The sequence below is a fragment of the Bemisia tabaci genome, chromosome 4, assembly GCF_918797505.1.
Source record: "Bemisia tabaci chromosome 4, PGI_BMITA_v3".
In the NCBI taxonomy this organism is placed as follows: domain Eukaryota; kingdom Metazoa; phylum Arthropoda; class Insecta; order Hemiptera; family Aleyrodidae; genus Bemisia; species Bemisia tabaci.
The window spans coordinates 11,680,420-11,700,132 of record NC_092796.1 but is presented as its reverse complement, the minus strand read 5'-3'; the positions used below and the strand labels follow the sequence as shown (position 1 = coordinate 11,700,132).

Below are 19,713 nucleotides of genomic sequence, written 5' to 3'. Positions count from 1 at the left end.
AGTTTAGGTCATATGGATCTCTAAAGTTTTCAGATTGAGCATCTGAACACTTTAGTTCTAGCTGCCGAGGTTCGGATCACACATCTGAAACTTCGGTTCTCACATCCGAAGTACTTCGGTTCTCACATCCGAAGTACTTTGGTTCTCACATCTGAAGTACTTCAGATGTAAGAACTGAAGTTTCAGATGTGTGATCCGAACTTCAGCAGCTAGACCTTAAGTGTTCAGATGCTCAATCTGAAAACATCAGAGATCCATATGACCTAAACTTCGGGTCCCACGCACGAGTTTTTTTTCTCCGTGTAAAGTCGATTATTCTTTTGACAAAGGCAATCAGAGAGCCACTAAGCCACTTAAGCAACTGACAACCGTCATTGTCAAAAAGGAGGGAATGAAAAGTTGGAAAATCGGCTTACTGTAATCCTGAATCTCATCTTCATCCCTGTGAGGTGCTACTTCTTTTAGGCAGTTGCGTGGAAATGAAATAAGAAATCTTAGTGTTCGGTAAATTTATATTTGTAAATTCCCGAGTTAAGCTTGAGTTTATAATTTTTTATATATTTATTTATTCATTTTTACTGCCAGAGGAGGGAATAAAACATTTTGGCAAGAATTTTCACTTCAGTTGGTACTTAAAACATTTTTAAAATGAATCATCTTTATCTTTGAAATAGCAACCAGCTCTTAACTTTTTCGAAAGGGGCAGATTTAACAATACAGAAAGTGTCAAAAAAGGCTGAAATTAGGTGGTGGAAACAAGTGCTCTCAAAAAATAATCCTATAATATTATGAGTTTCTTAAAAAATTATGATTTCCTTTTCTGAATCCTAAGCATCAAACCAGCTTTCGGTGGACTTAGCGCGTAGCGGGAGCGATCGAATTCTATTCGTTCTGGTGTCAGAGCGCAGGGAGAAATGTTGTAACTTAGTATCATGGTAGTCAGCATTGTTTTGATCATCATGATAGCCATGCGACTGGCTGAAACATGAAATAGTAGGTTAAAATGTGTCCAATTAAAATTAAATAAACTAGAACAACTCATGGAGTTTTGTGAACAGTTGACAATCAGGGTACTTGCGTAGATCAGCGGTACTTTAGTTTACACTCTTTGGTAACAAAGCAAATCATACCCCTAAAAATATGTAATTCATTTGAGGTATTCATGTATTCACGTAATGTAATGTAATGACGCTTTTTTCTCACCAAAAAATTGACTTCTAACACCATTATGTATAAAAAAATGTATAAGCTAGTACTGATAAAATAGTCTATATCCACAGTTAGTTTTTAAACCTGAAAATGTTAACACTTGGAAAAATTAAAATATTTAGAGGAGAAATAAAAGCAGTCACAAATCATAATACGAATCATATGAATTTCGTGTAATTATTTTTGTGAAGCACGGGTCGTAAAAACGATTAATCTTGCATAATTTCTGTAATAAAATGTGTTCTGCTACACATCGACGGTGTAAGTCGGCAATCACATAACTTGTTTGCGGTGTCTGAAAATCTCGGCCTCTGTCATATTTTTTTAAAGGAGAACAAATTGGCATCATTCCTTGAAGTTTATGCAGAATTTCTTCGCACAGTGAAGAAAAATCACGGCAGTTTTAAGAATTGTCATTTAGTAGTATTCCGTTTAAAAAATAAAGTATGACGGGAAGTCTGCGACGTCGCAAACCGAGTTATGTGTTTGCCGACTTACACCGTCGACATGTTTGTTTTACACACTCTATGTTTTACATGAAGTCCAACCAGCTACCTTAGGTCACTGAAAAATTAGTCAACTTATTGAGTTAATTCTTAAATGAGAAAAATAAGTAACTTAAGTCATTGACTTGCAATTACTGGTAGGTGCAGTATCTTACGTGCTGACAATGCATCCTGAAATGTGGACACGCTTAGAAACTGATTGTTGGAATTGATAGACAAAACTATAGGCAAAGAAGACATAAGGAGTATGGAGCGATCCTATTGGTTGAAATGAGTGGCTCCTAAAGACCAAGGGAGGAACTGATGTACTAACTATAGGGTATCCCATGGGTTGCCGTTAGTTAGTTTATTACATACCTTCTTCGTCTATTGCAACCACCCACATCAACCCACAGGATCCCTCCATATCATTTTTGTCTTCTTTGTCTATCGCTTTGTCTACCAATTTCAATAATCAGCCCGCAGACCTACTGTCCAGATTTTAAGCATTTCAGCCCTTTGAAAATCTGAGATTAATAATTTATGTAGAATAATTTTCACCAATTTTCTATATCTTTCTCCAATAAAAATATGTTAAATACGCAATTTTAGACTTTTAGGAATTTTTTCTCGCAGTTTAAAAAGTTAAACTGATAGATTGGTCTTGCGTGCATCGGCAAAAAAACGACCATGGCAGGACGTGAAAACTTTTTTGGTGACACATTCAACTAATGGAGAGATTACCCATGCTTTTAAAAATGAGTCAAATTTAGAAACAAGTTGGATTTTGCAATCGCTAGCGATAGCAATATTCGTCATGGGAACGTTAGCTTCTGGGATATGAAAATGTTAAGGTACAGTTCGTTTGTAGTATCTTCTGAATTGAAGGGGCTATGTAATTTTGTGTTGACATCTCTTTTTTAACATTTTTAATTATTTTCTTTGCATACAAGAAAGCTGTTATGTACCAATTATTTATTTTCGTTGGATTATATATGGTTTTCGGAAGTTAACGCATTTAAGTTTCAGGTTCGCTTTTTCGGCATAAAGTATACGTAAGGTGTCCCAAAATCACCGGGGCTTGTTCTGTAACTTCGAAAGTAAGATAGATACAGACATGATCTTGATTTCATTTTAAAGATCAACTCAATACCTATCGATTAAAATCAAGATCAGCTCAATCGGATAAAAATTGACCGAGTTATGGCAATTTGAAATCAGCGAGGAAAGTTTACGCCTACGGTTTTTAAGGAAGATTCTTCATCGCCGTAAATCGAAAAGTCGGCCGATAAAGTGATGCTTATTGTGTTTTTTTTATTTTCGAGGTGTCATTTATCAACATTTTGTACCATCAAACACAACAGTTGACAGTGCGTATTATTGCAAAGTACTAAAGGAGTTGAGAATGCACATTTCCCGGAAACGGTCGGACTTGAAAGCTTCGTGGATACTCCATCAAGACAATGCGCGGCCTCACATACATCGAGCTTAACACGTGAATTTATGAGTAAAAATGGAGTTGAAACAATCCCTCATCCCCCTAATAGCGCTGACTTGGCTCCATGTGATTTTTGGATGTTTCCCACCCCCACGCTTAAAAAGGAGCTTCGCGGACGAAGATTCGTATCGAAGACCGAAATCCAGAATGCAATTCAAAACTTCTTCAACTCCATCCCAGAGGAAGAATTCAGGAAAACAATGTTGGATAAGTGGCAAGAGCGCATGAAAAAGTGCATCCGGTTTGATGGACGGTACTTTGAAAAGCAAAAGGAAATTATGGAAGATTCGGAGGAAAGTGGATACGAATATTAACTTTTTGAATCCTGGTAAGCGAAAAATCTTCCTAAAAACCGTAGGGGTAAACTTTCCTCACTAATTTCAAATTGTCATAACTCGGTCAATTTTTATTCGATTGAGCTGATCTTGGTTTTAATCGATAGGTATTGAGTTGATCTTTAAAATGAGACCAAAATCATGTCTGCATCTATCTTACTTTTGAAGTTACAGAACCAGTCCCGGTACTTTTGGGACACCCTACGTATGATATTTTTACTCTACACATATGCCCGAATACGCATCATAAGGGACCTATGTGCTTCCTAAGTTGCCAAGTATTAATTATTGTTAGATTATTGGTCTAAAACATTCACTACAACCAGTAAAAATTAGCTGTCCCCTACGAGATTCGAACCCCCGCTCCCACAAAATGTGACACACTCCCAGGATCAGAACGGTGTTGTAGTTATCTGAGCTATCTCGCCGCTCGGTTATGGGAGGAGAAAAAGAGAACAGTTAAGTGATCTCGGACGCTGAGCGGGGCTTCACAAAAGACGTCCTTGAGATTTCAACGGTTCGGCCACTGGCGTGGTAAGAGAAAACGGATCAAGCCCATTACTCTGTGAGACATTGTTTACCTATGCTGTCATGTGTCACAAGGTTCATGTCAGAATGCATTTGCGATCGCGGCAGTAAACTGAGGCAATATTTCTGTATTCATGGATTAAATCCATCAATCGAGTTCTGATTTTGGCTCATATATCCGTAACGGGTCCTCCAGAACAATTTTCCGCCTTGTACGATGGTTATTATTTCTTTATATCTATGTTTAAAATTTGAGGTGGGATAATGGCGGCTTCTCAAGAGCAACGAGGTAGGCGATCTTTTGCACCAACGAACAGAAAACTGATGGCGAAAAATAACCAATCAGAACCTCCCAAAAAAAAGAATTTGCCTAAAAACGGAACTTCGTGGTTCTGCGCAGATTTACCAGTCAGACACGACATCTCAAGGTGGAAAAAAACTCGCTGAAAGCGAATTTTAGAAATCAACACAACTTGACGTAGAGACATGATTGGCTAAAAAATACAACGGTTTTTGATACATCGGAAAATCAACCAAAAATCGGAGACTGGGCGAAACGCTCAAGGTCGCAGAGGTATAGGGAATCCCATGGCGAAAGCAACGGAACGATTGTAATATCATGGGGAACTCCGTTCCCATGACAATAGCACCCACCAGCCCTGTGACATGCTAGCCTTAAACTCTTCAACTCAGAAATAACGATGTGAATAAAATTCCGCGATGTACTCTTTGCGCAAAGTATATCCGTGCTCATTATAAGGACCATTCAAAAGAAGGATCTGGCAGGTCTGATACTCCTAATTAGCTTGTGGCGTAACTTGGACGTATTTCTGCCAAACAGAACTAAAGACGAGAGGGGAAAGTGGAAAGTGCTCGTTGAAGCGGTAATGTAGCATCGCGTCCATGATATTAGACTCCATGCTCAGCTATATAATGTTCAGTTGCTCATCACGTCCAAGATCTTGGACTCCATGCTCACTTTAATTAGGGATAATTTTTTCGAAAAATCGAGGTGAGCATAGCGTCCAAAAGTGTGGGACGCAGGTATTCTCTGACAATACACGAGCATGGGGTCCAAAAATTTATGAAGACAATTTTTGTGAAATAAAGACGAAAAAATGTGTTCTCGAAAAAAATTGCACGTTGCTTAGGTTAGGTTAGGTTAGGTTAGGTAAGGTTAGGTTAGGTCAAGTTAGGTTAGGTTAGGTTAGGTTAGTTCAAGCTAGGTTAGTTCAAGTTAGATTGGATAAGCGAATATACGATTTTCTATCATGATGAACTTTAAAACTAAGGGAGGTCTACTTGCTTTTGGACTCCATGCTCAAGCAAAGAAGTGAGAAATTTAGCGATGAGCATGGAGTCCAAGATCTTGGACGAGATGAGCAAGCAAGTATATCACGGGTGAGCATGGAGTCCAATATCTTGGACGCGATGCTACATAATCGTTGAAGCTGCATAAGGAACAACGTAAAAGTGAACGTGATTCCCTTTGGAGAAATGGAAAAGTGGGATTTGACATTCTGTCTAACGGAACTATGTGCCAACTGAATGCGGCACTCATGAGCCGTGAGCATGGCAAGAGAGCGTTGTGAACAGGGCTCATGAGTTAATGCCGACCGAGAGCGACAACAGAGACGGCTTCGCTACCGCTGCCGTCACTGGCGCTTTATAATGCCCATCTATTCTTACGGCCCTCGCGTGAAGAGCACACCCCTTCTTTCCAACCTGTCACTGGTTCCGTTTGGCAGAAATAAGTCCAAATACCGGCGTCCTACGCAGAAAGGGCTGCCAAGAGAAAGAGTCTAAATTACTTCGATATTATAGAATGCAAAAAATACACCCAAGACCAGGGCGCGGAAACCATGGTCATTACAATGTAACTTTAAATGCTTACGAGCTGTCAAATTGATGTAACTCTGCGTAGTGAAAGACATTTCTATTGTCTGAATTGTGTACCCGAAGATTTTTTTTGAACATTCAACATCAACCTCACGTTTAAAAAAAAAAAAAAAAAAAACTATTATAGTGAATCTATTAGCATTACGTTTGTAGTATGTACATGCAATTTTTAGTACAAATTTGGATTATAGGGATGAGACCTTCACCTAGAATTTAGTATGATTTTTCTATGTACATTTTAAATTGAAATTTCTTACTTGAATTGAATGACAACTTACCAATGCAGCATCTTGGTCCGTCGCCGAATGGTAAGTACGAGCCGGGGATAATTTTATCAATATTCTGTTCCGCAAACCGATTTGGATCGAATTCATCTGGATTAGGAAAGAACCTAGGGTCATGATGAAGGCTGATCGTCGGGACAAAGAAGATGGTTCCTTCCTCAATCACAAGACTTGTCTCCGGCAGTATGAAGCGTTCGTTGCAAATCCGCTCGATGCATGGAAACACTGGGTACTTCCTGAGTGTTTCTGATTATGGAATTACAAAAGACGAGCTTCATAAATTTGAGGAACTCATACATAATAGAATTTCGGTATTTTTTTAAGTTGCATTGTTCGCGTGAGTACTATTGGCAATCTGATAAATTTTACATGCCAAAATTGAAAAAAAACTTTAAAAGGCTATATTGCATCGTCAAACATATTGAAGTAAGATTCGAATTGCATTTCACTTCGTAAGCAGAATTGTCTTACGTGAAGTGGCGTGGCGTGCTTTGCGATACATCGATTGTTATACCATTTAAACCTATGAAAAAGGATCGATAAACAGTGTGTTCGCAGCGAACACCTTAACAATCGATTCTTTACCATAGCTTTAAATGGCAGAACAATCGGTACATCGCAATTCACGCCACGCCACTGATACGAGTGCGAAGTGGAACCAATTTTTTTTTGTAGAACGGATCTCCACCCTTACTCATATATCACTAAAATTCCTAGGGGGGAAAATAAACTCTGCAGTGGAATCTGCGTGAGCGGTAATCCAAGATTGCGTGAAAGGTCTAAGAAAATATATGCGGATTGCGCTAAAAAGGCACAAGGATTGCGCGAATAGAAACCTTAACATCTGCTACAGGAATGTGCAAATTTAAAATGAGGTTAATTTAAGGTAGTAGGTTGGCAAAACAGGAAACAGCTGGAAAATAATCGCATTTTTATGTTAACGCTAGTTTAAGATAGTTTGTTGATGAGTAATCGATGTCTTATACCTTCTGATGATAAATGAAGTGAAAAGATTGAATAATGGTCCTGGGTATAAAGGACTTTCCTAACTTAAAAAAATAACTTGGAAGAAATATTCAAAGGGGAGAAACGAGGCAACGTTGGGATGCTGATGCGGCGTCGAAACACAACATAAGCTTTTTAAGCTCTATAATTCGATGCCGCGATTATTCTAACGTGAGTTCGAATAATCGCGCCATACACGGTGAGGCCGGCGCGGCGGCGCGGCGGTGAACATGCATTAGCGCCTGCGTGAATTCAGGAATACTTCACGCATTGCGCCAAACAGTGCGGTCGGCCCATATTAGCGCCTACCAGACTGCATGAATACTTCTCGCATTGCGCAAAACGCAGTGCAGCCGGCCAGTTAGCGTGAAATACGAATTAGCGCCTACGAGACTGAGCGCCGTGTGAACCTTCAAACGTTGCCACATTTCTTTCGATAAAAAGCAAATTTAGTGGGAAATATGTAAATATTTTTCCTTTGAATTTCAGACAATTTTTTTCGCAATTGAAACTACAGTATCTGAAAAATGCAAGGAAAAAAGCTCAAAACTTCCCTCAAAAATACATGCTTTTTCCAAGGAAATTGGCAACTTTCAAATGCTCATACGGCATTCCTCCTTAGCACGACGTGGAGAAACGCACGTGCAGAAAAAATATTTTAAAAAAACTGATTTGATCTTACCGTCAATGACCTGCTCCATGTATGAAAGTTTTCTAAGGTCATCATAATTTATATCGTCAATGTTGCCTCCTGTCACACGTTTGATTTCTTCGTGGAGTCTCTGTTGGATCTCAGGATGACGGGCTAGTTCATACAGACAAAACGTTACCGTGCAAGCGACGGGTTCGAATCCCGCGGAAAGAAACACACTCATCATCCCGACAAGGATATCCTCACAGAAGAGTGTTCCTGGGGGAAAAAATGCGGATGACTAAATGTATGTCAATCAATACCTCTAACAACTAGCATTTAATGAGTTTTTTTCCCTTCAACATACATCGCCATCGCAAAGCAGAGAGCCAATGAGGAGCCTCTTGCATCACGTTTTATAGCGTATCAACGGTGAAACTGCAAATTTGCTCTACTGCATTTCAAATCCTGATCTCGAAACAGCGCAACCGAGCTCAGTTACGCTGTTTTGAAATCTCCGCGTCGACTTTAATTTTTAAAAATAGACTGGACCAACATCATGTCGTGAAGTTTTCACAAAGTATTTTTATGGACATGTTAAAAAGCACTGAAATTTTCAAAAAATGACGTTCGGTAGTTTTCCATGTAGATAATAAAGTACCTATAATAGAAAGTCTACACCACCGCAAACGGAGATACACATTTCTGCAGTTTTACCATCGGAATGGTGTTGTAAGCCTCCATTTAGATGATTAGACAGAACCACGCATCGACATAATTTGGACTGCGTTTAGCAGAAAGGACCCAAGCCACATCAGCCATTGCCAAATTTAACTGGATAGTTTAATTTTTTACTGGTGAACGTTTGAGCGGAAATCTTTAATTTTTTTTGTTTTCTACTTCAAGTAATCCTGCGCTTTAAGTCCCAGCCCTCCTCCAGACTGGAGACCGGTTGTCCTGGAACTGAACCAGTCCCAGACAACTTTTGTTCGAGGTCATCAAACTCGGATCACCTGACCGAGAATCGAACCCGGGACCCCCCGATCATAGAGCTAGCGCTACAACCATTAAACCATAGGAGGGTGACAAGGAAGGCATTTTAAGGAATTTGCTTTGCACTATGCGGCATATTCCTTAAAATTTTCAGAAAAAAGCTGCAAAACCGTTTTCATGTAAAACATTGAATTGCCCAGTTAAAGGCAATAGCTGATATGGCTGGATTCCTTTCTGCTTAACGCTGTCCAATTGCATCCCCCATGAACGATTTGTGTGAGTTGTGAGTCAAGTTTTTTTTCACGCATTTACAGTATTTCAGAGCTATTTTCAATTGATTTCCTTGAATATTTCTTGATATTTCTCTTACCATCGGCCTCAAGAGCCCCCGTGGTGCATTCTGCCGTTGCTGCCTGCTCGCAATCCCGAAGATTCATCAAAATCTGGAGGAAGTCCTTGCGGGCAGACGCGCGGTTGGCGTCCCGCTTTTTCATTTCCATCGTGTCCCTAACGACCGATCGAAAAAACTCCTCCACCTACAAGTACAATAATTTAGGTTTAAATAGGTAAATAATGATAATGGTTTTGAAACACACAAAATTGCTTTATAGTAACGTAATTGGTGGTCTGTTGCATCATTCGAACTAGTAGATTTTCAGCTTTTGATTTTTTTAATTTTTGTTTTTACTGATTATGAAAGGGGATGTTTGGTCCCGAAACGTCTCGGAATTTTCCTCCATTTTGTCGTTAGGCTTACATATATATGGATTTGCACATGTATACGGATGGATTTTGTTTATAGATGGAACACCAATGAGCCTATCTCCGCAAAGGTTATCGAGCAACTGACAACACAATATCTTTAAGTCAATGCTCTGCCGGCATACCGTGCCTGTCACCTTTTTCCAGGTGGTGCCCAATCCAAAATTGGGCAACCTATCCTCAATATTTGCACGTAGTGGGGCCGATAAGTGGAAAATATCATAAGAATCGTGCACTTCTGGAAGAAAGCATGAAAATTTCAGGGATTCATCTCTACCCTATAGAGATTCGATTTAGACATAGACCCCAAAAATCTGACCCCCCTGGGGGGGCAGGGGGGCCCCCAAATTTTGAATTTTGTATAACTACTGAACGGCTAATGTTAGCGTAATTTTTTTACAACAAGACGATGGGAAATTTTATCAGGAACAAAAATGGTTCTTATGAATTTTTCTGTGGGATCGATATTTAAGGCGTGAAACGGGAAAAACCATCGGGGGACGGGGAGCCGGCCGTTCTGAGGCCGATCCGCGCGCTGCGCCGCCTGCCCGGGAGTCCCGGGACGCGCGCGGCGGCTGTCGCAGTACGGTGTTACCGACGAAACAACCACTTGTCTTTGTTTAAACTCAACGATGCGCAGTTTTAAAAATTTTATGAATATATCTTACTACCTGTAAAGCCTGAAAATAGGGTTTAACTTTTGCAGGTAATATATATACACAAGCCAGCGCACGGCAAAAGAAGGAGAAGGGGTTAAGTCCTGGAGTTCCGGATTGTTTTGTTGTACGGATTTGTCAAGTTTTATTAAGGCATCCGAGATAACTGTATCAGACACCAGTTAAACGGAATAAAATCTGGCGCACAGTTGTCTCGGGAAGAAGGGGGGCCTAAAAGTCACAAATCTTATTTGTAAACCACGATGACCTGAAAAATGATTTTAAAGTGTTTTTTTTCTCTCTTTTTTTCGGTGCTGCGTCACCAGGAGTGTATCTACATATGCTTACATACCCTAAAGTTCCCGGAAGACGGCTTCCAGCCAGACTTTTAAGACGGGGATAACCTAATTTTGTAAAAAATGAGTACACAGAAAAACATTCTCCTCTCTTTGAGGAACATTTTGGTACATCATTGCTACGTATAGGCATTTTTTAAGAGGACCAAAACCACCTTCAGAACTTTGCTCCAAAAAAACGACAAAAGAATCTTGAAAGAGCTTGATAGGGATATAAGACCCCGAAAATACTTTGCTGGATTGCTTCTTGTACAGTATAAGGAATATTATTAAGAAATAACTATAGCCGCCAATATCCGCTAATCTGCAAAAAGGGTCATTTTGAGTGATAGGAAGTCGCGCCTACTGGGAACCCATCCTGCTCTTATGTCATCGATCGCGCATCACGCGGTATCCCTCAATCTCGGTTTTGCAACTCATTACTGATTACTGATTTTGACTGATTTGTTGATATTTTGGCGAGAAATTAACCTACTGATAATCTCTGAAGCTAATTCGATCAGTGTTATAATGTACGATAAAGTTTAAGATGTGCGTCTTGTGTAGTACATATTTCGCAAGTCCCGTTTCTTGAAAATTGTCTCCAACACACCTACCTAGAATTCTTCCATGAGTTCCATACAAATAAACAATCGGTACGAGATTTGCGGGTTGAAAAAGAAGAAATGCAATGAATTTCTTCCTGAGGTACCGGTCCTTCTCAGAGGTTCTTTAAAGGACCAGAACCTGCATGATAAATACATTTCCCCCTATATTAATACTTTTTCGATACAAGTGTTACCAACTCCACTCCAAACTCCATGGAACAAAATGAAAGATAATATACATAGATTGTTTTTACTGCTCATTCCATTTTTTATGTCTTGCGGTAATTTCCAATATTAATCTTCAAGGGTAACTCGATAAAAAGAAGCGATAGTATTCAGATATCTTCTTTTTTATCATTCATTTAATATATTGTTTTATTTTTTGAAATATGCATATTTTTTAAATAACTGAAAGAGTGGGGAGTTCGGAAAATGACAACGTCTATTGACTGGCTGGAGGAAAAAAGAAGAGAGAAGAACATTGTCAGAATGTTCCGCACGTCTCAGTACCTATGCAATTGCGAGAAACCAATTAACATGAACGAAAAACGATATTAGAGGAAAATGAAGAAAATCTGGTAATCTTATGTTAGTGGCGAAGGGACTGAGGAGTCCCCCCCCCCCCCTCCTCCTCAGTCCTCAAGTAATGTCTTTGCGTCAAGTTTTACAAAATTCGTGCTTATTTAAGCAGCTCATGGTCTCATTCGCTGAAAGTAACATGAAAAATAAGTTATCAAGGATCCCATTTCCAATAGTCATGAAAAAGTGAGTCAAAATCGTATTAAAACTTCCGCTCTAATATCTTAAAAAATGTAATCCTTTACGAAAGGTACGTGAGGAAAGGGTAAATTACTATGCACTGAGGTCGAAAAAGCTCTGTAGTCAGAGAATACAGGACGCGTGATGCGTGATGACCAACCCCTGCTATTGACTTGGCGCTCTCACATTGGAGTATTTCGCCTTTTGCTTGTGTTTATGTACTCCTAATAAAAGTAGGACTTATATTATTAAGGAAAAGTATTTGAGCAGTACGGTAACTTCATAATTATTTTTAAAACTGCGCATCGTTGAGTTTAAACAAAGACAAGGGGTTGTTTCGTCGGTAACACCGTTCTGCGACAGCCGCCGCGCGCGTCCCGGGACTCCCGGGCAGGCGGCGCAGCGCGCGGATCGGCCTCAGAACGGCCGGCTCCCCGTCCCCCGATGGTTTTTCCCGTTTCACGCCTTAAATATCGATCCCACAGAAAAATTCATAAGAACCATTTTTGTTTCTGATAAAATTTCCCATCGTCTTGTTGTAAAAAAATTACGCTAACATTAGCCGTTCAGTAGTTATACAAAATTCAAAATTTGGGGGCCCCCCTGCCCCCCCAGGGGGGTCAGATTTTTGGGGTCTATGTCTAAATCGAATCTCTATAGGGTAGAGATGAATCCCTGAAATTTTCATGCTTTCTTCCAGAAGTGCACGATTGTTACGCTTATCGGCCCCACTAACGTATTTCTACCAAACAGAACTATGTGCGGGTGAGAAATATGGTATGTGCTCTTTAGTTTTCGGGCCGTAAGGGAGAATGGGAATTATAAAGCGCCTCACAACGCTCTTTTGCCATGCCCACGGATCATGAGTCCCGCGTAGAATTGGCACGTAGTTCCGTTTGGTGAATTAAAAATCCCGCTGACCCAACTCTCCAAAAGGAGTCGAGCCCACTTTTACATTGCTTCTTAACCAGCTTGCCACAAGCACACCCCATCTTTCCAATCCGCACATAGTATTCTGTTTGGTATAAATGCTTACGATCATTACTTTATTAAAATTATTTCTTAAAAATGTATTGATAAAACAGAGGCTGGCAGCTTTTCATCACTTTTGTTTATACAGGGTTATTCAAAAGTCGCGCACCACTGGGCATAACTTTAGTTCTAATTAAGATATCGATTTGAGGTTTGTGACGTTTTTCCTCATATTGAGAGGGAAACTTTTTAGGTACTTTCCAGTTTTTGACCCCCCCCCCCCCCCCAAGGGAAGGGGGTGGTGTGCAACTCAAAAATTTCAAATGGCCACCCCCCTCATGGCCAGTGGTGCGTGACTTTTGAATAACCCTGTATGTTCACCTCCTTGTGAATGGCCTTGAATCTCAGGAGCCTCGGCAATTTCGGCGAGATTATTTCGAGTAAGAAATAGACGTTTCGTCTCAGGTCGTAACACATCATTTGATCGACGATTTTCTTGAACTGGCATTCCGGGTCCTGGATGGCGTTACATTTGATGCCCATAGCGCAAGCACCGATGACGTCCATGGTGTAGTTGGTCATCAGGTACTTGACGCAAATTTCCGTCTCTCCTGTCTCCGCACACATCGACTGCATGTAGAGGTCCAGCTCTCGGGCGCATTCTCTCAGCGTCTGGTACATGATTCTCAGTTTGAGAGGGCTGAAGGCAGGTGCCACCTTTGAACATATCATGTCGCAATTTTGTTTATTTACGATTGTTAAGGTGGATCTTACAGATTTTGCATAGTGCATTCTGGGTATGATCGATAAATAAGGCCAAATTTTAACCATTAGGTGAATTATTTTGGAAAAATCTAAATTTCAGTCGGCAAATAAATCATTGAAGAATGTTCTTGCTGAAAATCGCCCTCCAAAGTCTCAAAACCAAGTCAACAGTATACTGTTTCCAATTAACCATCGATACAGATACATTGAAAGGGATTGCAAAATGGAAACAATACCTTTGACTTTATTTCAAGACTTTGGAAGATAATTTTTAGCAGGAACATGCTTCAATGATTTATCTATAGACTAAAATTAAGATTTTCTCAAATTAATTCACGTAAAAGTTAAATGTTGAGATAAATCGATCGTATACCCAGGAATGTATCGCGCAAAAGCTGAAGTTCCATCTTAATAAGGAAGTGCAGAGTATAAAGACGTATTAAGAGCCTGATTGTGCTTCATGGAGCTCTTAGATTTAAAAAAAAAATGGCGGACATTGCATTCAAGCTATTCAAAACTCCAGAAAATGCCGCGTTTTTTCATTTCATCAGTTGCATCAGGGTTGCAAGTTTACATAGGTAAACTTCACTAAAATCATAGACTAATAATTTATGTAAATGGAAAATAGGACCAATACTCTGCAGGCTGTTTTTTATTTTTTTTAAAAAAAGGGGAAAAATAGTATTTCTCAGACTGCTAAAGTTTCTCATAATATTTTATTGAAGGTTTTCCGGATTTTCTTTCTTACATTCCCTCTCTCCTTCCTTTTGATTCCTGCCATGTTCTTGAATTCCTCATCCATTTCAGTTTATATTATTTACATCCTAGATATAATCTTTGATATAATCTTGAGATTTAATCTTTTCCCCGATCGGTGACATCCGTGAGGCCTAAAACCGAGAGCCAATTAAAAATGGATTCCACCTGACGCAAGTCTGAATATTTGCACATGTACCGTCTCGTAATGAAATATTTTGGTATCTGCTCGCAGTTGCGTTTTAAGGAGCGTAGGTTAGAAAAAAAGTCTCTTGGATCTTTAAAAAAAATTGACAAGAAAAAATACTCTTGATTCAAGCGGATTGTTGCTTTAATCAAAAAGATATCCGCTTTAATTAAGATGCTTGGCTCTCGATTCAAGCACAAATCTGGTCGAATCAAAAGCGTATTTTGCTATCAATTTTTTTAAGAGTCTAGGCTTTGAATCCAAGAGCGATTTTTTGCCGGTGGATGCGGAGACATACCTTCTGGCGGACCTGGTGCCATTTCTCGCCGACCATCTGGAAAAGATTGCTGGAGAGCTGATCATAGACGGGATCCGGCTCCGAGCAGCGATCGTGGAGGCTAGAGAAGCTTTTGACGAGACACACCTTTATCAATTCCGGGTCCCGGATCAACAACGTAGGCCTCCCGTAGGTGAAAGTACCGCAAAATTTGTGCTGGGGTAGGGCGTCGTACTGATCGCGAGCCCATTCCCAAAATGGTATTTTACCGATGAGAATTCCGAACAACTGAAAGAAACAGGTTGAGATCAGAGCCGAAGTCAATGTCAAAAGAAAACAAGCGGGAAAGTTCTAATACTGTCGTATTAGACAAGTGCTACGGTGTTAGTCAATGTATTTAGTGAAGAAAGGAAGTATAAACTCCGTCGACTTGGCTGGGAAATGGAAATAAAACATCAGCTGATAGCAAACAAAGGTTACCAAGGAAACCGTAAACGCGTTTTTTCGTTTCTCAAAAATGATAGTCACCGTTGAGCTCATCAGGCGCGTTTTTTTTTTTAGGCTTCTTTCATTTTCAACGATCAATTTCGATAAGAATTGCTCTACCGCTAAGGAAATCTCTTATAGACAAACGATCGTAACTACACGCGCATTACGTTAAAAGCATAAAATACGGTTATCACAGCTTTATTTATTTTAAAACTGGACCCCCCCCCCCCCAAAAAAAAAGCCTACACATCGATGAGCTGGTGCGCCATTTAAACTAATTAGCACTAGTATACTAGTATTCTAGGGGCAAGTCAAAATCAAAAAGCGCTGCCTATCGGCTGAGCGCTTAAAAGTCATCACTTAGCCCACTATACTGCCGCACAACACGAAAACGCCGTAAACGCCATAAAAATTGTGTACCTTGGGCCAATGTTTTTCCAGACTTCTCTCGCAAATACTATCAAAGACTTAACCTGGATATTTGAGGTGCATGAGTAAAACAGTTTTTATTTTATAAAGTGTTAAGTTCAAAGAAACGAGGGAAAATCTTGATGGATTAACGGCGTTCTTGCTTAGCACGGCAGTATAATTGGACTGCGTTACGCAGATAGAGACCAAGCCACATAGGGCCTATAGTTGGTAAATTTCACTTTTCATATAAAAACAGTTGTGCTGATTTGTATGCAAACAGTGAATTTTCTGCACAAAGCTGAGCAATTTCCTTATAATGTTCAAAGGAATCCGCACAAACGCTCTCTTGTAAAAAATCAAATTGTCCAGTTAAATATAACAATAACTGACGTGGCTTGGTTCCTTTTTGCTGAACGCAGTCCAATTACCCATCGTATTGTATTGAATAAAATAAACAATAAACAAATATTTTTGAATTTAGAGAAGAAAATTTACAACTCTGTTAGTATAGAATTTAGTAGATAAAAAAGATCTCTGCCAAAACTTGTTTAGTAATAGCCTTCGCTAAGTTTTTTTGATAGTTACAATTATTTAAGAGAGGGAGCAAAAGTCACACGATTCATGGACTCTTTGAATCGCCAATCGTTGATCCCAACTTAATTACGTGTTTCCTCACTGCAAAAATCAAATTCGATGGGTAAGACACTGAAAAATAAAAATTTGGCTCCCATTATTCGACCTCATTTTGTCGATAAAAGTATTTCGGGAGCTTCGAAGATGAGTTCGGGCGTAATCAAAGATCTACGAAGAAAGATCCAGATAGAATCTACGAGGAAAATTGCTATCAACAAGGAGATTCAGCGGATTCATTTTGCGTTTACCGGTACCTAGGTATATCACTCTCGGGTGACGGAGAGTGGTGTTAAGTTACAATATTCGAGCGTGCGTTCTACTTTTTCATGCGTTCAATATACCTATCGCAATATTTCAATTTTCCAGGAACTGTCAGCGGCCCAACGATGACTAAAAAAGATTGTACTTTTCCGCTCTCAAAAAACTTACCTCGGAACCAGCCATTAAAAGCCTCTCCTTCGGAATCTCTTCCAAATTAATGACAACACAAAAAATTGAGTGACGATTTACGAGAGGTTATCGTCCCGCGTGACGGTATTTTTCAGTATCTGAGTGAGTCAAATTTTAAGGTACGTGATTCTGGCGAATGAATAATACGAATGGATACTATGAATATTTTAGTATTACTTTGTATCTCTTGAATGTCAAAGAAAATTTTACGATTCAATAAAATACGTTTCCCATAAAACATGCACAACCGATACATATTTTTAAAACTTCACCACTAACTAACGACGTAAGATCGACTGATTAAGATTCTCATATGTAAGGATTCCCTGTTTTTATAAAGAATATGTAATGTTTGCCTCTAAAATATTATTCTTTAATTTTAAAATTATTTTAAGTGTGTGATAACATAAAATATATTTTATACTACATACACCACGAGCATTCCAATTTTAAAAGTAGCCCCTCCATTTTGCTGGGTTTTCTAATTTTTAATATACATATTCTCTCGCCAGAGAGTCTTTTTTTATTTAATTTCAAACATATTTAAAAGGTGTGATAAAATAAAATATGTATGGTTAACACAACATTAGAAGTATTTCAGTATTAAAATTTGCATTACCAAATGAAAATCACTGTAATTTGTAAATACATTCACTAATATTTATAGAAAATTCACGTCAAAATCACGATAAGTTCCCCAAAATTACAAACGAAAATACATCTGCTCTGTCAGTAAAAGTTCCTTAATTTGATCCTGTTTCAACAGTTTCATTTAGGTCATCATTCTTCAAAATTGAATTTTCTCTCACTCTTCGTCAGACTGATGTAGTGCTAAGAACAATATGAGAGGTTTGGAGGACAAGGCGCATAAGTGCAGTTTTTGAAAAATTGAGATAGTAATGACTTCAAGTGAAACTAGTCATAATGCATATTCTGGGAAAAATTCGCTCCCAAAATCCAATTTTTAAGCCTCAAAAAGTTACTTTGAACTTACTTCCCGCCATGAGGATCCATTTAATTTCGAAAATTCAAACACGTACTTCTCGAAACAGCAAAAACTACACTCATGCGCCTTGTCTTCCATGCCCCTCTTTTTTCTCCCATTTTAGTGTGTAGAAATAATTCGGTTAAAAAATACATTAATAAACTGTAAAAAATAACTCAACGACTGCGAGGAGCTGTTTCTGAGTAATTTTTATTGACTACCCATGAGGAAATTATAATCATTAGTTGAAATTGACATGTCAGGTAAAAATGAGATATTGGAACAGTCACATACTTGCAGCCAGAGTCTTAGGGTTGACCCACAAGCCACACCGCGATTTTTCCAATAGTTATGCTTGGAATAGATGTAATATAGAATGAGGGCAATAATGCTCAGCAGGAGGATATGCGAATCAATTGAGATGGGTAAAAGATCAAAGAGGTCCATTATGCCTGTGGATGAAATACACAATGTTTAAGTATTGACTATGTTGTACCTCAAGAAATATGTTCAAAGATCATGTGACTGCATACTCACGATCATTTTGGTTTCACCTAGGTAACCAATGTATAAGGAATAAACGAGATTCTGAATGCGGAAACTCTGTTACTAGTTACAGTGACTGATAATTATGAAAAGAAGGATAATTTAACAGCATCTCAAAAGTAGTAAACCAGCTTGTCTCTATAACCCAAGTAGCACAAGTTGCAATAGTTTGAAAGTACACGTTCAAGTTATTGCTCCTACATTGGAGTGTTGTGACTGTTGACTAAGTACTATTAGAAAGGACTCATCTTATTGAAATATTTTGCGATACAAATGAATAGAAGTGCTATCTTTTTCTGTACTGCAAACTGCCTATCTTCTTATTAATACAACTACACAATCTCATTCTATTGATGCTTGAAGTTGGCATATATTGACCAAAAATGCACAAGACCATTGTAATTTTTAATATAAAGACTTCAATTTAATCGCAATAAATTGCAACTCCGTATCGATTTTTTCGTTGCGCTAAGCTACTTAGGTATTCGAGAATACATTTCGACGATTTATTCGTAGCTTGAAAAGAAACTTCCGGATTTTATGCCGTGCTTTGTAGCTTAAACGGGCGCAAAGTTTGCTTCGGACACAAAATACTCACGCACCTACAAATAATCACTGTTTTCTTTTTCACTACACAGTTCGAACTCTGAAAAGACTCAAACGATTGGTTGGCCGATCCGCACAAAATTAGAAGTAGGTGCTCCAGGAGCTTATCCGAGGGGTATGAAGCGCACAGAATATACCCCAATTAGAGGACACGGGAGAAAAAGTTCAGAGATTCTTTCAATTACGTTTAATTGATAAAATGCCAAGTCATCAAAAATGGTGTGGTTTTCATATCCCAGATGTACGTTCTTGGTGCTCTCACTATAGAGCGGAAGATCGTGCTTTGACGTGATATTCAATACGGAAACGCCCATTATTCGTGGAAGTAAATAATTTACAAGATTGCTCATTACCGGTATTAAGGTCATCGGTGGAAGTGTGGGTCACACGCGTCTGACAGAGGCACCAAAAAATGTATGAATATTTAGAGCGACCCACGCGAAGATTGATGGGAGAATCCTCCCCTGAAAATGTTGGAGATTAATTTCCTGAGTGCATCCTAATTCTTCTTTTCTAACTTTCTCAGCATAATATTCAGCATCCACCTCAGCTTACACTGAAAAAAAAACTGCTAAAATCAACACATGGAATAGTGAAAAAAGGTGACAACTCATCAAAATACATTAAGAACACCGGGTTGATTTAACTA

At 39.0% G+C, this 19,713-nt stretch overlaps 1 protein-coding gene across 1 annotated transcript; it reads right to left on the bottom strand.

The window, feature by feature from the left end:
* Positions 1-496: 496 nt before the first annotated feature.
* On the bottom strand, positions 497-19,334 carry LOC109033422 (probable cytochrome P450 6a13). The gene is made up of 8 exons (XM_072299332.1): positions 19,061-19,334; positions 18,207-18,364; positions 14,966-15,232; positions 13,341-13,676; positions 9,238-9,403; positions 7,926-8,153; positions 6,233-6,484; positions 497-978 (listed from the first exon to the last, which is right to left on the bottom strand). Exons 2-8 carry the CDS (start codon positions 18,357-18,359, stop codon positions 806-808), a joined length of 1,575 nt encoding a protein of 524 aa, XP_072155433.1. The 5' UTR covers positions 18,360-18,364; positions 19,061-19,334; the 3' UTR covers positions 497-805.
* Positions 19,335-19,713: the final 379 nt, after the last annotated feature.